The sequence below is a fragment of the Grampus griseus genome (assembly GCF_964374135.1).
Source record: "Grampus griseus genome assembly, chromosome: 6".
NCBI classification, from domain to species: domain Eukaryota; kingdom Metazoa; phylum Chordata; class Mammalia; order Artiodactyla; family Delphinidae; genus Grampus; species Grampus griseus.
Window position 1 is genome coordinate 11973551 of NC_139000.1, and position 22636 is coordinate 11996186.

Genomic DNA, 22636 nt, shown 5'->3' on the forward strand with positions numbered 1-22636 from the left:
TGGACTGGTTTCCTGACTATAAAAAGAGAGAATCAGACCAAATGATCTCTAAGGTCTTCTACAGCTCAAATGTCCCTCCCTATCTCCTTTGTGGATGATCTGACTTTCAAAAATTTAATGTCTCTATTCTAATTACCTGACTGATACTGTTAATTTTTATAGGTATTTTCATATATCTTGCTTTTCCAACTACACAGTATATATTCACTCCATGAAAACCAAGATGAGTTGCTTCCCCAAACTAACAAAGTAGTAAGGCCACCCTTTGAATACTACATCAGAAAACAATGTTTCATGGTAAAAGTGATATATAAAACCACCAAAAAGAGAGAGAATGAGTTAGCAAGCTTGTAAGACTGTTAAAACTCGCAAGGAATTTTACTAAAAGTAACAAAAGAAGTTAATTTAAAGAAATAATATGTCAATTAGAAGGTAGGTTGGTCAGTACTGGAAGCACAGATGATTTCAACTTTTATTAGGATCCCAATGACCAGGTTTTCTGATTTCAGAGATGGAACATCAGGCTCAGTCTTATACCAGTAAATTTTCACATTACAGAACCATATTCTAAGATTCCATCCTCACTAAGCAACATTCTGAATATGGTTTGGCTTCCCATGAAGATCTACCAATAGAGAAAGACTGCTCCCTATTGCCAACAATGATTTCTTATTTTAAACTAATGAAGTGACATTATGATTTTATATACTGGCATAATGAACCCACCCAAGAAACAGACCCATGGTGTGCCAACTGTCCCACCAGTAGGCCTCGGTAAATTCCTCCTGATAAAGTCACTCTGTGAAGCTTTTTGAAAGACAAATCACAGAATTTTTCCATATGAAACATCTGAAAACTATAAAGTTCCATAAGAAAGGAATCATGTGATCCTTCTTTAAATCTCTGAGGCCAGCTAGCTATACTACCTGGCATCTAGTAGAGCTTGCTACATAAGCGCTTCCTGATTGCTTCTTAAACTTTTCCAAAAAGCCAGTTATTGCATAATACAATTTTCCATACCCTATAGCAGTATGATAAGCACTTCACTCTGAATACATGACCAACAGTGTGTTAAGAAAAGAAAGAAAGGGAAGATAGAGCTAGAAAAGTGGTAAAGACTGAAAGAAAAAGCAAAACCAAAGAATTAGAGCCATTTCTTTCACCAAGCTATCCTATTTTATTGCTCCTCTTTCATAGTGACTGATTTTTACAGCCTATCTTATCTGCATCTAGAGCCAAGATCTTACCCATGCTGTGAGAAATTGGCAGTTTGACAGCACTGCCTGAAGTTCCCTGGGCCGAGGCTACACAGTTTCCAGGAGTAAAGTTACCTAGCATATAAAGCACACACATTCCCACAGTAGTCTCTTGGTACTAAAAAGAGATATTTATTATATACAGTCTAGAATGGCTTTGATCAAATGAAAAACTGCTTATGGGCTTTGGACTACCCTTTGAACATCACTGCTCTATAATGACTAAAAGAATAATAGTGACTAGAAGTAATAATTAGAAAGGCTCATTCATTAACTCCGTAAAACTTACTAAAACTTCTGCTCTAAGCCAGGTCCTATGTTAGATTTGGGGGTTAAAGGTATGAAGAGACATTGTCCCTGTCTTTAGAGACTTTGGAAACAAGTAAAGAGAGTAAATGTAACAGTTTTATGTTGAATTTAAAGTTACTGTTATTTTGGGATTGCTAAGTAGCATGGAATAGTCACCTAGCATTGACCTTCAAAGATCTTATGGGGGGGAGCGCCACATTATATGCAGCTTCCTTAGATGTAAAGCTATGGCAGATACAAATAACAGTAATCATTTTTATTTTCAAAGCACTTTACATATTACAAAGTTCTCTTACATCCGTTATCTAATTCAATGCTCAAAGTAACCCTGTGAAGGATGAAAGGATTATTATAAATAGAAGAAATTAAGTGCTTAGAGAAGCGACCAGCCCTTACAAAACGAGTTAATTAGTAACAGAAACCTAGATTCGCAGTTCAAAGTTCATTTTACATATCATGATTCCGTTATCATCCAAATTTTGAAGAAAAGCCAAGTGACTCATTTACAGCCATAAGAAATGTCTAGAATATTCCTTGGGTCTGCAAAATACGTTAATAATATGTACATTTAATATAAAATATTTAGTAACCTGAAATGGAAAAATTATGCAAAAATCAACACAAATAATGACTTATGAAGACTTTAAAAAAAGTTTATAGTTCCATGATTCTCCCCCATCCTTAAACTTCCCCAAATTTCCTCATATAGCAAGAAATTCTGGTTTGCCAATAATTTATTTCACAAATCTTTTATGATTCAAAAACACAGTCAGTAAAATTCCTACAAAGCCATCAAAGGCAGATGTTTTAATCAAACCTGCAAAGCTGAGGAAACTCCCAGAAATCACTCTACCATCTGGGAACTTGTAACCCTGTTGCTTCATTTTCAAGTTCAAAGAGGTGAACAGTAAATGCATTTAATAGTACAAAAATTCAAGTTTTCCCAATCCTTAAAATACTGAGACCATTATTCAAGTAAAAAGGAAAAGCCACTATAAAAGGCTCAAAAACATATTTATCCAGCAATAAACCTTAAATAAAACTCTTTCCAAAATGGAATTTAGGGTTAAAGCCAACAGGTCCATGAAAAATTCAAATATCCATTCTGGTGAAAGATAATTCTTTCATTAAAGTGGAGCACTTGTCCTTTTGTAATTGCTTTTCCGCTCTAAGAGGAAAAAAACACACCTTCACTGAAATCATTGTATAAAAACACAACTAATTACAAATATAACAATTACTATAGTCTTATTTTAAAATTTACTGTGAAATAATTTCAACACAGTCACCAAAAGCTTATGCTTCCTCTGATATCAGCCATATACTATATAAAGTTAAATGGGCTGTCTTGTCAAAGCCTAAGGTAACTGACTCTAAAAATATACTTTTTCTCATTCTGAACTAGTCAGATTGGTATTTAAATAAAACGTCATTAAATGTTGCACTAAATATGCAAGGATGAAAAGGTTACTTAAATACAAACTATCCAAATGCACCACACAGAAACTGCCCCCAGCCACAGAAGATTGTATGATTGCATTCAAACACAACCCTTCTCCCCAGGATACACACACCACAAGAAAACAAAAATTTTAAAGCAGTACAGACAATGAAATATGAGAATAGAATTGATACCTGGAAGAAACGTTAGAGTTTATAAAGTCCAATGACTACAAGATAAACTGGAAAGACATCTGATATTAAGTATCAACTGGGGAGGAATGTTTTATTTTTCTTTAAAGTTACTATATCTACTTAGTTCCTACTTTAGTTTTAGGCTGAGAGGTTCTAACGTGAAAAAAAAAACCAATAAAAAAAACCCTCTGGCATCTAAATTTGGTACTAGGGCAAAAATATAAAAATCTACTAACAAAAGCTCTTATTAAAAGAGTTGTTGCCTTCCAGTCATTGAAAGCTCAGCTTGATTAGCCATTTCCAGAAAATTAAACAGAGATTTCCTCATTTCCGTAACATTCCCACAAAATCTTTTCCAAAAATTTTGTTTTCTCTAAAATGGAACCCTACTGCAAGAAAAAATTAAAAGGGCTCAGTACCCCCCCACACACAAAAAATCTACTGATTTAACATCAGTTTTCCATAAAAATTAATCTTCATGAGTCCCATATCTGAACTAAAAATTGACAAGCAAACTGTGCAAATCTGGACAGGTTACATTCTCTGATATATATGAAAAAAAGGGAATTTTGTTTTCTTAGATCTGTGCCACTTAAATAAAGGGGAATTGTATACAGCTTTTTTTCAGAATCTAACAGAAAAGGTTTTCTACTTCAAATGGCAACTTAACAAAGCCACTGCTAACATAACGTGCAATTCCAATATGAGTTCTAAATTTTGAAACAACTTAGAATCAAATTTTCTAATACTAAATATAAAGAGCAAGCAAGCTTTTGGGAAGAACTCAGAATCTGAAGTTTAAATGCTTATATTCATACTTGTTCTCTTAAAATAAAAATGTTTAAGTAGAATACATTTGAGGTTAAAATCAAATCAATCTCTAAAACCTAAAATCATAAGAATGCCATCTTTTATTTTAAAAGGGGGTAGGAGGGTTTCTAATATGATGATGGAAAACCAAAGCATATCTGCCTGTTTTATAAATATCTATGTCGTTCCTTGGACTCAAAAATCCACATTTCCCTTGGTTTTCTTCTATCTTCAATCTCACTGAACACCACTGTCACATTCAGATTACAACATCTAGCCAAAGGCAGAGATCATACAAGTTCCCTGAAGACTTCTAAAACATTAAAACCAGTAGAAGAGCAGAGGAAATACTTTCATGCTTGAAGCTGCTGGGAAATCCTTCTCTCCTTTTAGAAAAATAAACCTCTCACTCTAAACATAATTACTTTTAGGAACAAAACATCACTCTACATACAGATACACAGCACTCTCAATTAATAATTCTACAGATTTTGCTAGTACTTTGGCTTAAAAAAAAAAAAAAAGCCTATTTAGGAAAGGAACAGTATTCCAAGGATTTTTTTTTCCAGAAAGAGAATAGCAATAGAGAATTAGAATTTCTCCTTCTCTCATTCACATACGGATTCCTTAACACTAACTGAAAGAATGCTTTTGAAAAGAATTAGTTACTACTTCATTAGATGATACCATTTAATCACAAAGAGACCATCTCAATCAACCCCTCCTATTTTAAAAATGAACTAGCTAAATGTACATTGTATTTTCTGACTCAGTTGCCTAGGACCTTTCTTCCTGATATTCTAGTATTTCAGAAAGTCTCTAGCTAAAAAGAGCAGAGAAGACTAAAGACACTTTTCAATGTATTTTCACCATTATAAAAATGGCAGCCATCAGCCTATCATTTAATTATTTTTCAGCTTATTTAAATGCATTTTGCTGTAAAAGAGAAATCTAACTCAATTCAAATATTCTCAATACACACATACACAAAGGCTTGGGCAAAAATACTACAACACAATCACTTTCAGTATACATATTTGTTTAGGTCTCAGTGAAGCATGGCATAAAATACAGCTTAGTTTTTCTATAAATTATATGATTTGACTGCACTTTTGCTTCATGGTTCAATGCAAAAATTTTATTATTTTTTTAAATTTATTTTTTAAGATTTTTTTTTTGATGTGGACCATTTTTTTTTTTAAGTCTTTACTGAATTTGTTACAATATTGCTTCTCTTTTATGTTTTTTGGTTTCTTGGCAATGAGACATGTGGGATATTAGCTCCTCAACCAGGGACTGAACCCACACCCCCTGCATTGGAAGGCAAAGTCTTAACCACTGAACCGCCAGGGAAGTCCCCCCAAATTTTAAATTAATTTTTAAGTTTTCACATTATTCACTGTATTGAGAATTCTCTCAAGAGACTAAGACATAAAACATTTGACTTTCTGAATGACAGTGTGGAAACCTGCAGGGTAGTTACACTTTGACAGATGTAAAGAAAATTTTAAAACCCTGTTAATTCATCACTGTATTTTAATATTTCCTGTTAAAAGAAATCAATTGTACATGAAGCTCAAACAGCTGGAAAGAACCCAGAAAAGCAACAAGAAAATGATGACTTTTAAAAATGCTGACGCTTTTCACACCCAGGTTCAGTCATGCCAGCTGGAGAGAGGTGTTAGATATGGCTTTATTCATTTTAAGTCTGAGAATTAAATACAGTCATTTCCATGACATTATGGAAATAGGAACAAAGAGCAATTTATCTTCATGGTCCTGATTCTTCTCATTCGAAAGCATTAAAAAAAATCATTTCTGCAAACTTAAAAGGTATTTTGGATGGATCATTTGTTAACTATTGCTTAGAGTCAAACTATTTTGTCCCATATTTCCCAGTGAACTAGAAATACAAAAAGATAAAAAGGACACACACACACACACACACACACACACACACACACACACACACAACACAGTGACCCAATATCTGAACCACTTCAGACATGAAATCCATTAAGGGGGCCTTTGCTCCTAACTGTGTAAGGGTCCTTAGCTATCATCTGACTCGCACAAGAAGTACACATGGCCCCTGAGAGGCGCTTTAGTCCCCTTTGGAAGACACTGTTGGAAAGACTATAAATGACACAGTTGCAAAAACTATTACTAATAGCAAGCCAGGTGGTCAAGAAGGATGCGAAGCGGTTGCTGTGGCCAGTGGAGCTCTCCAGTAAGAAGTAGATGATGTATGGCAACCAGAGGATGTAAAATACACTAGTAATTCGGAACAGGACCATGGCATAGCGCTTATCAGGACAGGCCTGCACCTCCCCAGTCTCCCCACTCTGGCTGCTGAAGCGGGCTTGCCTTTCGCTGATTTCCTTTGTGTGCTGTTGGCAGATGCGGAAGATGTTGAAATAGGTGAAGCACACAATGAGGGCTGCTGGGGCATATAACATCATCACGATGAACAGGGTGAAGTAGGGGTCGGTGTGCCAGGACTCCGCACACCACTGAAACACATCTCCATGATATCCAGGTTTGCCCCAGTGGAAAAAGGAAGGCAGGAAGACCAGGGTGGAGTATAGCCAAATCAGGAAAATACACAGACGCAGTCTCCAGGGCGTAACCAGGGTATTATAGATTAGAGGCTTAGTGATGGCAATATATCTATCGATGCTGATACAGGCCAGAGAGGCCATGGAGACACTCTTCAGAACTGATACTACAAAACCAAATACCTGGCAAGTCAAGGACTCCTCTACTGGAAGCGGGTAGTGGAGGAGTGATAAAGAAGGGACCAGGCAGCTTACCCCAACCAAGAGGTCAGCATATGCCATAGTCTGGATAAAATAACTTGTAGTATGGTGGTTCAACAAAGGTGCACAATGAAATACAAAAATCACAATAATGTTGCCAGAAATAATCAACACAGTTAGAAAGACAATAATTAATACTTCCAAAAGGCAAAAATTGACAGTTTCCAAATAGCCAAATGCCAAGAGGCAAAAAGGGTGGCTGCTCTGATTACCATCCAAGGTAGAGTTCATCTTGAGCTCAGGAGTGATCTCTCACTTCATGCTGCCGCTTGGCTGCTGCCAACAGTTCAAAGGAGCAGCTGCTGTCATTGCGGTCAGCTCTGTGTGTCTGTAATAATGCCCGAGGAGCCTTAGTCCCCAAGCTCCCGATGCTGCTGCTCTGATGCATTGCCTGCAGTGCAATTCCCCTTTAAATCCTTCTTGGAATAGGGAGAACCAGCAGCAGTTGTCTGGCCAGTCCGAGATGCGGCCATAGTACCAGGTTTACCATACACATAGCACCAGGGGAGTAAGGCAAACTCTGTACAATGTCTTCAGGCCAATGAGGGTACGGGGTAGGGGCAGAAGGGAAGGGAGGAAGATTAGGACTTCAGCAGGAGTTGTAATGAGTCTCCTCTGAACAGCTGATAGAAGAAAAGGAAAGAGCGTTTTACATTTTGCATCCAATGCCCTAATCAAGAACCTGGCTAGCTCGAGCTGGTATCACCCCTCCCACTCTATCCCACCCCACCCAGTACAACTATTCACAGCTACCCTCAGTAGCACCCCACATAATTGGTCCTTACTCTACAGAGGAGGCGCAGCAACAGCAAGCTTTCATGATCAACATAAAACAAAATCAATCGCAAGTCAGATCAATCTAACCCCATTTCCTTTCATTTGAGCTTTTCGGGGAAGAAGAGGAATCTGCTTATAGAATTTAATTACCATGAATAAAATTAGCCAAGATAACTTATTTTCTTCATTGATTCCAATGTAATATTTTGCCTCTTAGAAAAATTTCAACAGCATTGATCTGTCTAGCTCAATTTCAGAGTATTACCTGTAATTCAGCATGCTGCGATCCAAACAAAAGCCACAGAACACCTTAACAGAAAGCCTTGCAAAGCAGGAATGTGCCTCAGCCCCGTTTACTGCAGAAATGAGACACAGAGGGAGGGGATAAAGGAGTAGGAGGGGAAATAGGGAGAAGAGGGGCTTGGGAAAAGGAAGAGGCGGGGGAGGGGAAAGAAAACGCCTGTGTGCGCACACACTCCGGCATCTTTAGCAGCTCATTAGAATTCATTGCCAGAGAGGTGCTCCCTGATTTCCAGACTGCACAGTGGGGGAATAACTTAATATGCCTGCAGGGCAGTGTTTGAAGGCTGTTTCCTCGTCTGTCTGGAATCCCCCTCTTAGTAGATGAAGCAGAATTTAGACTGCTAGTAAGGAGAAGAGGTAGTAAGCAGGACAGACAGCAAGCCAGGAATTAGATTGAAACACACTGCCAGAGGGGTAATGGTGAGAGGAAATTCCTACTTTCTTGTAGCATTTCCCATAGAACAAAGAGCAATGTTAAAGAATGAAAGTGTGTTAACAGTGCGTGACAACTGAGGAATCACAATTCAGCACAAGAAGTTCTAGCTAGAAGGCTACATATTTAGCATTAATTTTCTCTCATGATTCACTAAATATGGATCTATTTTAAGAAACGTGACCAAAACAACAAACAAACAAAAATTAGGTTTTCAAGAGAAAAAATAAAGAAAATCCCATCTACTCTGAATATTGCAGAAACAGCACACACAAAGAGGAATTACATTGTTCCTGTATTTGACACTATCCTATGGTTTTGAGATGCCATTACTTGCTTCTAGTTTGCTGAGAAGTGGTACACAAATATACAAACAAAGGATGGACAAGAAAATGCACCCACTTCCACCCAGGTTTGAAAATTGCAGGAAGTTTCATGGTACAAACTAGCTTTGTATCTTAGAATATACAATCTTGTTTGTGCTTACTTAACACAAGGCAAATTGGGATTTTATTGTGGCTCTTCAGGTGATGTCATAAGTGATGACAATTTTCAGCTAATTGGGAGTGTCAAATTATGACAATTTTTAGTTAATTAGAAATGTGTATTTTTATTGTCTTTTCCTCCAGGTATCTTTGGTCTCTCAATTCATCCTTCTAAGTAAAGTTTCACATAACTCAGTAGAGTAAAATAAAATAAACAAATGTTGACATTTGTAAACATTCCAGAAGGTCTGCACACCTGGATGGAGATACATGTTATGTGATCCAACTTTCATTTTTTATCTGTTTCACATACATGCTTTCTCATTGCAGGCAATGGTCACTCAATTACATTTTAAGATCTGAAGCGCTGTGCTTACTACACGAAGGCAAGGAACTCAAAAAACCTACTGAGCATAAGCTTGATAGCTGTAATTGACAGGTCTTATTGAAAAAGATGGCAAAGTGTGGCACAGCAAAAAGACCCATGGCACTGAACACCCATCTGGCTCAAATCCTTGCTTCCTTGCTCTAATATTACTTAGCCTCTCTTAGCCTCAGTTTCATCATCTGTAAAATGAGGATCACACTCCCTATTTCATGACGTTGGTGAGAAATAAAGCAGACAGTGTATACAAAAGGCTTACCAATACTTAGTACACAGGGGGTATATAACTTTACTTTCTTCTCACACAACCTCAAACAACCTTCCTAAATAGTCTGTGTTTTCCCACCAGTCCTACTGCATTGCTTGAGGCTGGGGCTCTTCTGAATCCTAAGGTGCCCTCTCTTATTGTGACTGCCCAGTTCTAAGGGCAATGACAGTTATTTCGACACTTTGCTGCCCTGCCTTCCTCAAATACATTGAGGCTATACATATGTAAGGCAAGAAGGAAAGATGGTATGGCACTAGTTATTCCCACTAGACAAATAATTTCTCTGCCTATGTCTCAAAACTTGACTTCACTCCTGAGTTCCCTTTCCTTCTACAATTTGCCTGCTAGTCACACATCTACCTGGATGTCATATAGAGACTTCAACCACAGCATAACCAAAATTAAATACATTTTTTCCCACCAAATAAGACTCTTTTACTTTTTTCCTCACATTTTCCCGGGCACTCAGGTATGAACTCAGAAATCATCTTGACCACTCTCTCCCTTAATATACCATTCTTAGTTACCACATCTTATGAATCTATTTCTATAATGGCTCTCAAATTCATTTCCTCCTTTTAGTTTTTAATACTTTAGGCTATCATTAAATACTGTCTGGACTTCTAGTCTTGTTCATTTTTCTAATCTATTCATTTCTGCCTCGTTAAAATATCCAATAGCACATGCTTCATTATTGTTATTATGAACTCCATTATTCAAGAAGACTCAATGGCTCCTATTGCCTTTCCAGTCTGATCTCACTATACCGAAACCCCCAAATACCTTGCCCTCCAGCCAAACCAGGTTACTCAATATTCTATATATTTGACATAGACTTTATTTTTGAACTTCCATGTTTTGACTGCTTAATAAATACTGAATTAAAAAAAGAATGATTCCTGAGAGTTGTATTTCAATAAATGGAAAAACCATTCACCAAAGTCAAGAGTCCAGGCTTTTTTAACTACTTGTAAATTTGGGCATGTAACTTATTCTTATTCCAACTCAGGTTTCTCATGTATGAAACTAGACAGTTACAATGATAAAAACAGGTAATATATTAACTGATAATTTTAAAGAATTTAAAATGTTATAAAAATGCAACGAAAACCACAAACTGTTACAATACCATTAGTACAACAGTAGTTCTTTCCGTTTTGTTTCTATTTTAGTAAAAGCACTCTAGGAGCTATAATCAAAATATTCATACTAGGAATTAAAGAAAATAATCAGTCAAAAGTTAAATGTTTTGTTTTGGATTAAAGGAAACCATTTTCTCCAGAGGAGACAAATTACTAATGACAAGGGGGAGCAATAAATCTATGTCCTCACAAAAATCTATACATACATTTACCTTTAAAAATAATGCAGTCACATGATTTTTTTTAATAAAAGAGTATTTCTGTATATATGACTGGAAGAAAATGCATTAAAAATCAATTCTACTTTTCACTGGATAGTGGGATTACAAGTGATTTTTAATTTCTTCTTTATGGTTTTCTATGTTTTGTGAATTTGCTAATTTCTATGTGCTATTTTTTACAATCAGGTTAAAAAAAAAAAAAGCCAAAGTAATATATAACATGTCCCTTTTGGTAAAGCTAACAAAAAACCTGGCCATATGATGCCCTCCCAGAGCCACACTGAATAGATGATGCCAGGTTAAGTCACCTACTTCATGGGGCTCAGCTCCACTCGTCCTTATGCCATCACTGCAACATTCCTTCAGATGGCCTTGGTACTCAATTTAATTCAAAATAGACACCTACAGCCCCAGTTAAAAATTTTTACAGAATGAGAATATAACTAGATGAACCATGTGAAATTGTTAATATTTAACCATTTCATTTCTGGTTAAATATTTTCTGATCTACAAAAATGGAAACTTCTATATGGCTCAACCTAACACTAAAAAATTAAAATAACCAAATCACAGAACTAAAAATGAAAAATGGCAGAAAGAGAAAGGAAACACCAAACGAAAATGAGAAAAGATTGTTCAAATTACATTTATTCTTCTCCCAGCCTCCTCAGCAGTTTATCTATTATAGATGGAAAAGGATCAATCTCAGTGCTTCAAATTCATAAGATTCACTTCTGGGTATTATCTATCACTTACTATTTAGTAAAAATGAGCTTTAAATGTTGATTTATTTAATTATTTTAGTTCAGCTGATGTGGGTATATTTATATCGATGTCATTCCAAACCCAATTTAATTCCCCTCCCTCTCCCTCATCTCGCACATTCATTCAATCACCAAGTGCCAAGGATTCTTTCTACCTGTGAAATTTCTCTCAAGAAGTTACCTCTTTCTCTATCCCTTCTGCCACTGAAACAAACCAAGTGACAATTATCTCTTGCATGAATTGCTAACAGGTTTTGCTGCAATTTATCTTATTCCATTCTAACTCAATAATACAAATAATAACAATAACAAACCAAGTAACAATTATCTCTTGCCTGAATTACTAGGTTTTGCTGCAATTAATCTTACTCCATTCTAACTCAATGATAATATAAATAATAACAATAACTAAGTGGTTAATTTATACTTACCAGGGGCTATGAATTGTACTAAGTGTTTTCATGCATTATCTAAGCTATTCTAACTACTCTACAAATAAGATACTATTATTATCCCATTTTACATATAGGAAACAAAAGGTTTAATTGTAAATTGCCCAATGTCAATGGCCTGAATACAAAACTAGGATTTGAATCAAGATAATCTACCTTTAGATGGACACACTAAATCACTCTGCATACTGCCTTCCAAACCTGAATATATGATTTGCCTACTTAAAATGACTTCCTATTGCCTGAGATATTAAATATGCCTTATTTAAGCTTTCTAAGATCTGGCTCCTACCTACCTTCTCTGACTTTACCAACTTTCACACTCTGAAACTGCCAAGCTCTTTATCACCCTTGAGAACATGCTTTTCCCCTTGACTTTTAACATCACACATGCCATGCACACATGCCCCCCTCTCCTACCACCACAATCCCCCTCCCCGGATAATTCTGAACAAGAGAACTTTTTGAACCCTTAGATGAGAAGTCCTTGTCATTTGCTGCACAACAATATGTATCTTCTTTTCTATAACCCTCATGCAACTTTATTCCAAATGGTTAGTTAATTGCCTGTTTCCCTCATTAGACTGTAGATTCCCCCAAAACCAGAGAACAGGTATATGTTATTCATGGGCATAACCATAAGACCTTAACACACGGCCGGCACAAAGCAGGCTTTCAAAGGTATTTCTGATTGACTAAACAACAAATGCCTAATAAAACAACAGGCATTTGTTTTTGGATGGGAAGACCTTTCAAGTAAAATCCTAGTATGGTAACAGTTTAATTCCCCCATAATTATTAGGTTGATGCATGTGAAATTGCCTATTTGTAAATCAAACACTGTCAGATACCAGCAAATTTAATATGACCAAACCTAATTATGTTTTTATAGTCTTATAATTCAGAAAGAACTTGAAAACTGCCTGGACAGGTATGACTTACAGAAACTCATCAGAGGGTACATGAATTTACAAAGATGGGATATAGGGACTTAAAAATTATTTTCACAAATAACAATTTAAAGGAACAGTATCTCAGTCCATTAGAAATGCTATAACAAAAATACCATAGACTGAATTGCCTATAAACAATAAATTTATTTCTCATAGTCCCAGAGACTGGGAAGCCCAAGATCAAGGTGTTGGCAATTTGGTGTCTGGTGAGAATCTACAGTCATCTTACACTGTGTCCTCACATGGCAGAAGGGGCAAGGGAGCTTTCTATGGTCTTTTTTTATAGGGATACTAAACCCATTCATGAGGGCTCTACCCCCTTGAGAGGCCCCTTGAATCTTGAATCTCCTCTCAAAGGCCCCACCTCCAAACACCATCACATTGTTGGGGGTGGGGGTGGTGTTAGGGTTTCAACATATGAATTTTGGGGAACCAAGAACATTCAGTCTATAGCTGACCTACTATGGCAACTGCTATAGTGGAGCAGACAATAAAGTTCTGAAAGTCCACTGGCAATTGTTTTCTTACAGAATCAGACAGCAAGAGTACTGAGTTGTGAAACAGTAGAATCACAGGCTATTTTGGGGGCAGGACTCAAACATTCCATTTAATTTTTCCAGAATGTTAAAGCTTAAAGGAAACTTAAAGGAAGCTCAACCATTTACTTCAGCAACCTCATTTCAGCAGAGAAAAGGAAATAGTCAGAACCTCATCTGAGTTCATGTAAGCCAGTGGTAGAGTTGAAACTAGTACCCAGACACTTCCTAACTTCATGGCCAGTGATCTTTTTGCTAACTTGATCCCCTTTTTGTTTAGTATCCACAGGAGGTTCTTATGATTAAATATTATTGAATCCTTGACTATTACCAAATCAACCAGGAAGAGATTTTTAATTAAAACGAAGTTATAATTAGATATTTAAATTATTTTTCCAGACTGGTAAAATGTGGCTGGGCCTCCAGGGCTTCCCTTGGACAATCAGAAATGTAAATATCGATTATGTGGCTCTGGATAAAAACTTGAAATTCATGGCAAAAGACTGTTACCACTGAGGTTTGCCACTAAAATCACTAGCGAAAACAATGCAAATAGGTTTCAGAAAACACAAGGCTGACTGGATGGAAGGAAAGAGAAACATCAGAACACGCTGCTATTTCATTATTCTTTTATTTATTAAAAGAATCTGTTAAGGAAGCCATTCTGATGTAAATTTTTGGTACTAAGCAAAATAAATAGTCACTGATATAAAAGGTGAAAAATAACCAAAAGAAAGAAGGACCAGAGGATGATTCTGGAAGCTGGAGACCAGAAAGCACCCTCTTTTCCCTCCATTCTCAACTCCAATTTACTTGATTTACCAGACCCAAATAGCTATAGGTCTTACAGCTGGGAGTAAGAGAGCCCGTAAGAATCCCTGTGGATTACTCAGGGCTTCTTTCCCCTGTGCCTGACAAGTTCTAACTAGAGACTAGGGTTGAGGAACCCTCTGTCAAAGATCAGAAAGAACAGAAAACTAAAAATCCAGGAGTATTTGGTCTGCAGAAATTTATTCCATGAAGCCAAGGGTAGTTCAATATCAAGAAGCCTATCATATGTTGATAACGTATCTACTCCAAGAACAAGTTAAAGAAAATCATATTCACTATTAAGTGCTGAAAAAGTCCTTCATAAAATTTCAGTAGACATTCCTAATAAAAAAAAATCAAAGCCTGAGATAGAATAAAATCACTTAAATAAAATAAAAAGTATTACCAAAAAACCCCCACAACTGAATAGCATGCTTTCCAGAAGTCTGAATCACTAAGACCATTTTAATTAAAATCAGGAACTCAATAGGGATGCTATCACCACCATCATTAAACACTGTCTTAAAGCTTCTATCAAATATAAAAACAAGAAAATTTAGTAGCCTGCATAAACAGTGAAAAAAGAAGTGAAACTGTTTTTGCTGCTATTATCATATACCAGAAAATCTTAAAAGATGCTAGTATAAAATTAGGAGGATTAATCAAAATATCAAGAGGTAGATGGATAGAGAATTAGAAAAAAATAATGTCTATTCTCTGTTGTAGCAATTAGCTACTTAGAAATGGAAATCAGAAAAAAAAATATTCCATTTGCTATAGCGACAACACTCTAAGATAATTCTTAGGAATAAATTTAACAAAAGAGGAACAAGACATATGAAGGCAACTCTGAAGTCTTCAACAGACATAAGACCTTGACAAGTGGAAAGGCATACCATATTCTCAGATGTAAAGATATTATAACAATGTATCTTATAACCTAAATTAATATGTGAATTAAATGTAATTCAAACTAGAATCCTTATATAACTTTTCAGGATAATGGTGAGACTGGAGAAAATGACTTTAAAGTTTATATGGAAGATTAAATATGCAAAAATAGATAAGAAAAATATGAAACAGGAAACAGTGAAAAAAGACTTGCTTTACTGGATATTAGAACATAACTCAGAGCCTCTTTAACCAAAACAGTATTGGTATAGGAATACACAAAAATAAATAAATAGAACAAGCTAGAAATCAATCCCAGCATATATGAGAATTTAAGATATAACAAACGTGGCAGTTCTACTCAGTAGGAAAATAGAAGTAGCACAACTGGTTATCCATCTGGGAGAAAGTAAAATTGGACTGCTATCATATGCCATGTACAAAAATAAATTCCAGATGGATTAAAGACATAAAAATATAACACGTACAATAAAAATCACAAGGAAACGTTGGAAAGTATATTTACAAAATCTAGAGGTAGGAGAGATCTTAACCAAGATGCAATTTTCTACATAAAAATTGAAAGTGTTTCGTATGGCATGAAACCATAAAGTTAATATAAATCTAAAATTCTAGAAAGATATTTATAATGAAGCTACAAAGAATATAATTATATAAAGTACTTAGAAACTGACATCTTAAAGTTAATAGAAAAATATACAAAGAATATAAAGAGATGGAAGAGCAAATCGCTCAAATTTATTTGTAGTCAGGGAACTGCAAACTAAAGACATACTGGCATCACTTACATCCACTGACAGCAAAACTTACACTGATAACTAATACTGTTTGGGATATGTGTTAATAGGTACGTTCCTACATTGCTGGTGGAACTGTGAACTGTCATACATGGCCTTTCACAGAGGCAATCTGGACATAAGTAAATTAAATACAAAAATTAAATAACAAGTTTAAAAAACATATTACCCTTTGATCCAACAATCACACTACTGAGACTATTCAATAAAAGTCAAAGATTTAGAACATGTGTAAGATTGTTTAGTGAACACTATTTAGAGGCTAAAAACTTGAAACAAAATAAATGCCTACCAATAGAAGAATAACTGAATAAAAGATTGCACTGTCTTAGTGTGCCTGTGTTTCTATAACAAAACACCACAGACTGGATGGCTTATAAACAGCAGAATTTTATTGCTCACAATTCTGGAAGCTAGTAGTCTAAGATCAGAGTGCCACACAGCTGGGCTCTGGTGAAGGCCCTCTTCTGGGCTACACACTGCCGACTTCTAGTTGTATCCTCACATGGTGGAAGGTGGGGAGGATCTTTCCCGAAACTCTTTTATAATGGTGCTAACCCAAGCATGAGGGTTCTGCCCTCATGGCCTAATCACCTCCCTATCACCTTGGTATAGTGGTTAGGTTTCAACATGAAATTTAAGGGACACAGTCAGACCATAGCACCTGTTATCAATATACACAAGAGGGCTTCCCTGGTGGCACAGTGGTTGAGAGTCCACCTGCTGATGCAGGGGAAGCGGGTTCGTGCCCCGGTCCGGGAAGATCCCACATGCCGCGGAGCAGCTGGGCCCCTGAGCCATGGCCGCTGAGCCTGCGCATCTGGAGCCTGTGCTCCGCAACGGGAGAGGCCACAACAGTGAGAGGCCCACGTACCGCAAAAAACAAAAACAAAACAAAAAACAACACAAGAATGTTCACAGCAGCTTTATAAAAGCTAAAACAGGGAGAAATAAAAAAAGCCACAAACATCTATAATAGCAGAACAGATTTTTTTAAAGTGTGATTTAAATATTCATACAATGGAATATTCTCAGCAATTAAAAAAACGAAAACAAATATAAAACAAACTACTGATACACTCCCAAAATGGATGACCAAAAGAAGTCAAATACAAATGAATACATGCTGCATGACTGTATGATTGTTTGTAAATAAAGTTCAAGAACAATCAAAACTAATCTAGGGAAAGATTACAGTAAGTCCCCTACATATGACGAGTTCTGTTCCGAGAGCGCTTTTGTAAGTCCAGTCTGTTCCCAAGTCCAACAAAGTTAGCCTAGGTACCCAACTGAAACAACTGGCTATACAGTACTGTGCTGTAATAGGTTTATAATACTTTTCACACAAACAATACATAAAAAAACAAATAAAAACAAAAAATAAAACGTTTTAAACCTTATAGTACAGTACCTTGAAAAGTACAGTAGTATCAGCTACATCACCACTGCTTTCATGCTGGCTTCTGGACATCCTGGGCTTGAAATAAAGATTCTGTACTACTGTACTCTATACAGTACTGTACAGTAAAGAACACAAAAGCACAACCACTTGTACATGATGCACCACGTGACAATGTACGCCAGATACGTGAACTTACATGATTGGACATGCAAACGTGTTTGCATCTTTGAAAGTTCGCAACTTGAAGGTTCGTATGTAGGGGACTTACTGTATTGGTTTTTCAGGGGTGGTGTAGGAGTGGTTATGACTAGAAAGGGACAATAATAACTTTTTGGGGTGATGGATATATTCTTCCTTTTGGTAATGATCAGAGCAGTGTATTCATATGTAATGGAGCCGTACACTTTAAAGTTGTGTATTTTAGCCTATGTAAATTACAGCTTGCTGTAAAAAAAAAAATTTAAAAATTTAAAGTAGTTTCTCCCCTCAAAAAAATTCAGAGCAAATTTTTAAAATGTCAATTATAATAATAACTACCAGGTTCCTATTCGAGAAACAGATATCACCATTTTCATGGAACCAGAAAAATAGAGTACTTCATGTCTTCTTTTTTTTTTTGCAGTACACTGTTGTGGTCTCTCCTGCTACAGAGCACAGGCTCTGGATGCGCAGGTTCAGTGGCCATGGCTCACGGGCCCAGCCGCTCCGCGGCATGTGGGATCTTCCCGGACCGGGGCACAAACCCGCATCCCCTGCATCGGCAGGCGGACTCCCAACCACTGAGCCACCAGGGAAGCCCAAATACTTCATGTCTTTAAATTATCTCTATGAGTAGCCACACCAAAAATATTTAAGAAATAATTTTTGGCCAAACGTTTCAAAGGACTTCAAAATGTTATAATTACATATCCAAAATAGGATTTGCCAGTAAAAGAAAAAAATCAACTAAGTGTACTTTTGCTAGCCATACATGTTGCATAACCTTGTTCTTCCATGTCTCTAATGGTACTATGAGTACAACGCTCTGCCATTCTTCCATGCCTGGGGAGGTCTTTTCTGGAACCCATCTTAAACATCATATTCCTGATAAAGACTCTCCTATTCCCCCAGGCTGAATTAATCACTCCTTTTGATGGTTCCCACTGTGCTTTTCCAGACTATCACATGATTTATGTTAATTGCTTTTGTGTTTGACCTCCTAGCTCCAGCACTGTGGTTGTAATAGGCACTCAATATAGCTGGTTAAACAATAACATCAACATAATGAAGGGAAACAGAATATTAGTTCCTGAAGGAAAATACATCTGTCTGGAAACAAGATGATGAATAGAAACACTAATATTTTGAGCAAATAAAAGTCATTTTTCTCCACTTAGAGGGTGGGATAGGGAGGGTGGGAGGGAGATGCAAGAAGGAGGAGATATGGGGATATATGTATATGTACAGCTGATTCACTTTGTTATAAAGCAGAAACTAACACACCATTGTAAAGCAATTATACTCTAATAAAGGTGTTAAAAAAAAGTCATATTTCTGCTGAGGAAAGATCTGATTTCATGTTCAAATGTTGTCCTTACCTATAAGGTTTTTTTTTTAATTATAGTTTTATAGAGATACTATTCACCTCATAACGTTTTAATATATTTTTAAAAGAAGTCCCACCTTTTGTCACATTGAAAATTTTTCATATATTACTGGGGGTTCTGAGAAATTCATTCATAATTCAGGTTTGGGATTTGCATATCATTGGAGAAACTGCTTCCTAAAGATAAAAACTTGAAGAATTTTAGAAAACAAAAACAAAACTTATAACCAGTACCATGGGTCCTGCAAAAGGCACAAAGCACAGCCTGACCTTGCAAAAAATTAGTTTAAATTCTTATATACTTGTACAAGGAAAAATTTCGTTGCTTCACTTGCAAAACCTTGAGCAATTCATGAACTTGAGAAGGGGATACTATAAAAAATAGAATTCTTCACTTTAGAGGAATGAACTAAAAGGGAATATGGTTTACGATAAAAGAACCATGTTCTTCCAATTGTAAAAACTAGGACTAGGCCTTATCTACAAAGAGCACATTTCTTTGAAGTGTGAAAAGGATTAAAATAAACAAAGGGGGCTTCCCTGGTGGCGCAGTTGTTGAGAGTCCGCCTGCCGATGCAGGGGACACGGGTTCGTGCCCCAGTCTGGGAAGATCCCACATGCCGCGGAGCGGCTGGGCCCGTGAGCCATGGCCGCTGGGCCTGCGCGTCTGGAGCCTGTGCTCCGCAACGTGAGAGGCCCGCGTACTGCAAAAATATAAATAAATAAAGAAAGAAAATAAAGAAAGGAGGGCTTCCCTGGTGGTGCAGTGGTTGAGAGTCCGCCTGCCGATGCAGGGGACGCGGGTAATGCCCCAGTCCAGGAAGATCCCACATGCCGCGGAGCGGCTGGGCCTGTGAGCCATGGCCGCTGAGCCTGCGTGTCCGGAGCCTGTGCTCCACAGCGGGAGAGGCCACAACAGTGAGACGCCCGTGTACCGCAAAATAAATAAATAAATACATAAACAAACAAACGAAAGTTTTTACACATGGCACAGCACAACTGACCTGACTAAGAATGAAATTATGGTCAAAAGAGATTCATACACAAAGGGTAGAGGCCATCTTTTGCCTCTGAGGTGAAAAGGAAGGAAGAAAACCTATGCCTTCTCCTTTGTGCCAACACTAGAAATATCTCTGGGACAGAAGTATGAAAGTTCTACTCTTACATCAGATAAACGAATTATATAAAATTCTTAGAAATCAAATAGCCACAATGATCTTTTTGTAATAAATTTCTAAAAGGACTAATGCTGAAGCTGAATTATCATCCCCTTACCTTTGTGATGAGAATTCGGTACTTTTCTACCAGGTGGTCATTGTTGTGACAACCTGCTAGCAGCTGCCAGACTTCTCCTCGAAGAGCTTCAGGAACACCGCTTCTTACTAAGGATGACAACTGCTTTGGCCTCACACTCAAGTTAAGATGCCTAAAAATAAAGCCATAATCCATAAGTGCATAAAAGACAGCTTCTGTAAAAGAGTGTTATTTTTATGAAAGCTAAACTAAATGATATACAAAGACTTAATAAAGGTAATATATTTTTTAAAAAAGTCATTGAACTAGATGTGGCCAATGTAACTGTAAAAGATTGAGTGGAGGAAAGAATTCTGAAGTCAGACTGCTTCTTAAAGTATCTTTAAATTATTACTCTACTTTTTTTTGATAAAAAGCAAAACTGGAAACCACAGCTTTATGGTTGTAGTTTGTATAAGAAAAACAAAGCAAAATTCCAATCATTTGACACATAGCCAAAGATAAGAGCTCAACTCTGCATCAAAATTGATAAGCAAACTGTGTATTTTTACATTTTACATTTAAATATATATTTGTTCCAAGTGAGAATAAAGATATATGATTTCAGCAGTTTTTATGACACCTTACTTCCAGTAACTTTTTTGAATAACTATGGTGGATAAGTTTCTACTGTACTATTTTAACATCAAAACAAGTCATTAAAGTCTTTGAGCTTCATTTATCTCATCTACAAAATGGGGGAAATAAAACAACTTTTTTGCGGGGTCGTGCTGTGTGGCATGTGGGATCTCAGCTCCAAGACCAGGGATCAAACCCATGCCCCCACTGCAGTGGAAGCACAGAGTCCTAACCACTAGACCGCCAGGGAATTCCCTAAAATACTTTTTTTGGGGGGGAAATAAAACATCTTGAGGGATTTCTCAGTTGGCGCAGTGGTTAAGACTCTGAGCTCCCAAGGCAGGGGGCCAAGGTTCCATCGCTAGTCAGGGAACTAGATCCCACATGCATGCCACAACTAAGAGTTCACATGCCACAACTAAGGAGCCTGAGAGCCGCAACCAAGACGCGGTGCAACCAAATAAATAAACAATAAATAAAGGAAACACAGCATTAAATTATTAAAAAAATCTTGAAATGTTGGTATTAGTTTACAAAGTGCTTTTGCACATAATTTTATTTGCTGCTTACAACCACCATCTGAGGTATGTGATAGTATCTCCAGTTCTACAGATGCAGAAAGAAGTTCAGGGAAGTTGATTACAAGACTGAGGTAGCCTCAAACTCTAAGACTAATGAATGCACTATATGTTACGTAATAGCTGCTTTGTGATTTGAAAGCCACCATTACTGACACATAAAGCAGGATCCTGACACAGAGGAATTCTTGTGACTATCAGATTTAAACAGAAGTTACTGGTACAAAATGACCACTATCAAAATACAAAAAGGTCTGAGACTTTTCTCAAAATTCTCCCAGAATACTAGCACAATAATGCACAGTACATTTAAAAATGGTTAATTCTGTGATGCTAGCACCCTAATATAAGAGCTATAGATAGTTCAGTATAGTTTTGGCTTTGCTTAGAAAAAAAAACTATATAAAAGTTGAACAGGTGGGAGCAGAAAGGACAAAAGTAGTCCTATTACCTAATTCAAGGATTGGTACACTTTGGCCTGTGGGACAAATCTGGCTCACCATGTGTTTCTGTAAATCAACTCTTATTGAAACAGCCATTTTTATTTCTTTACGTGCTGTCTATGGCTGCTTTCACACTGCAACAGCAGAGTTGAGTAGTTGCAATAGAGACTATTGACCACAAAGCCTAAAACATTTACACTTGGCTCTTTACAAAAAAAATAAACCTAACCCCCAGGATTATTTGATAACCCTAGCTTGATTTATATTGATAAAATTATTTTCAGAATAATTTTATGTCACTTATAATAATAACTAGCTAACTCAGCATACTATTTTATTACTGACATTAGTTCTCTTATTGACTAAAATTCATATCAAAAGGAACTTGGAGAATTAGAGCGCAAAGGTATATTTATTACAATTACTGCCACTAAAATCTAATGTAGAGTTAAATAAACCAGCTTTGGGACCAGACTTGACTGTGTTAAAAATTCTGGGTGCTGTTTACTAACTAGAATTGCTGACTTAATCTCTAAGCCAGTTTCCTCATCTATAAAAATGGATACTATTTTATAAGGTTGTTATAGTTGAAATAGAGCACATAACTTAGCACAGCACCGGATACGTGATAAATCTATTACTTCTTACTATGATTACTACCATTACAACATCTATTATTTTTAATCTAG

General features: G+C 36.6%; 2 protein-coding genes across 2 annotated transcripts in view; both read right to left on the reverse strand.

The window, feature by feature from the left end:
- The window catches only part of RABGAP1 (RAB GTPase activating protein 1), a 146000-nt gene that overhangs the window by 54293 nt on the left and 69071 nt on the right, over window positions 1–22636 (reverse strand). Inside the window, exon 13 of the mRNA XM_082656281.1 lies at window positions 20330–20480. Within this exon, the coding sequence (XP_082512407.1) occupies window positions 20330–20480 (151 nt within the window). The remainder of the gene's footprint in view (window positions 1–20329; window positions 20481–22636) is intronic.
- Window positions 5954–7060, reverse strand: GPR21 (G protein-coupled receptor 21; the record flags this gene model as incomplete). Its single annotated transcript, XM_082656846.1, has 1 exon — window positions 5954–7060. The coding sequence occupies one exon, from the start codon at window positions 7058–7060 to the stop codon at window positions 6011–6013; it is 1050 nt and encodes a 349-aa protein (XP_082512972.1). The 3' UTR covers window positions 5954–6010.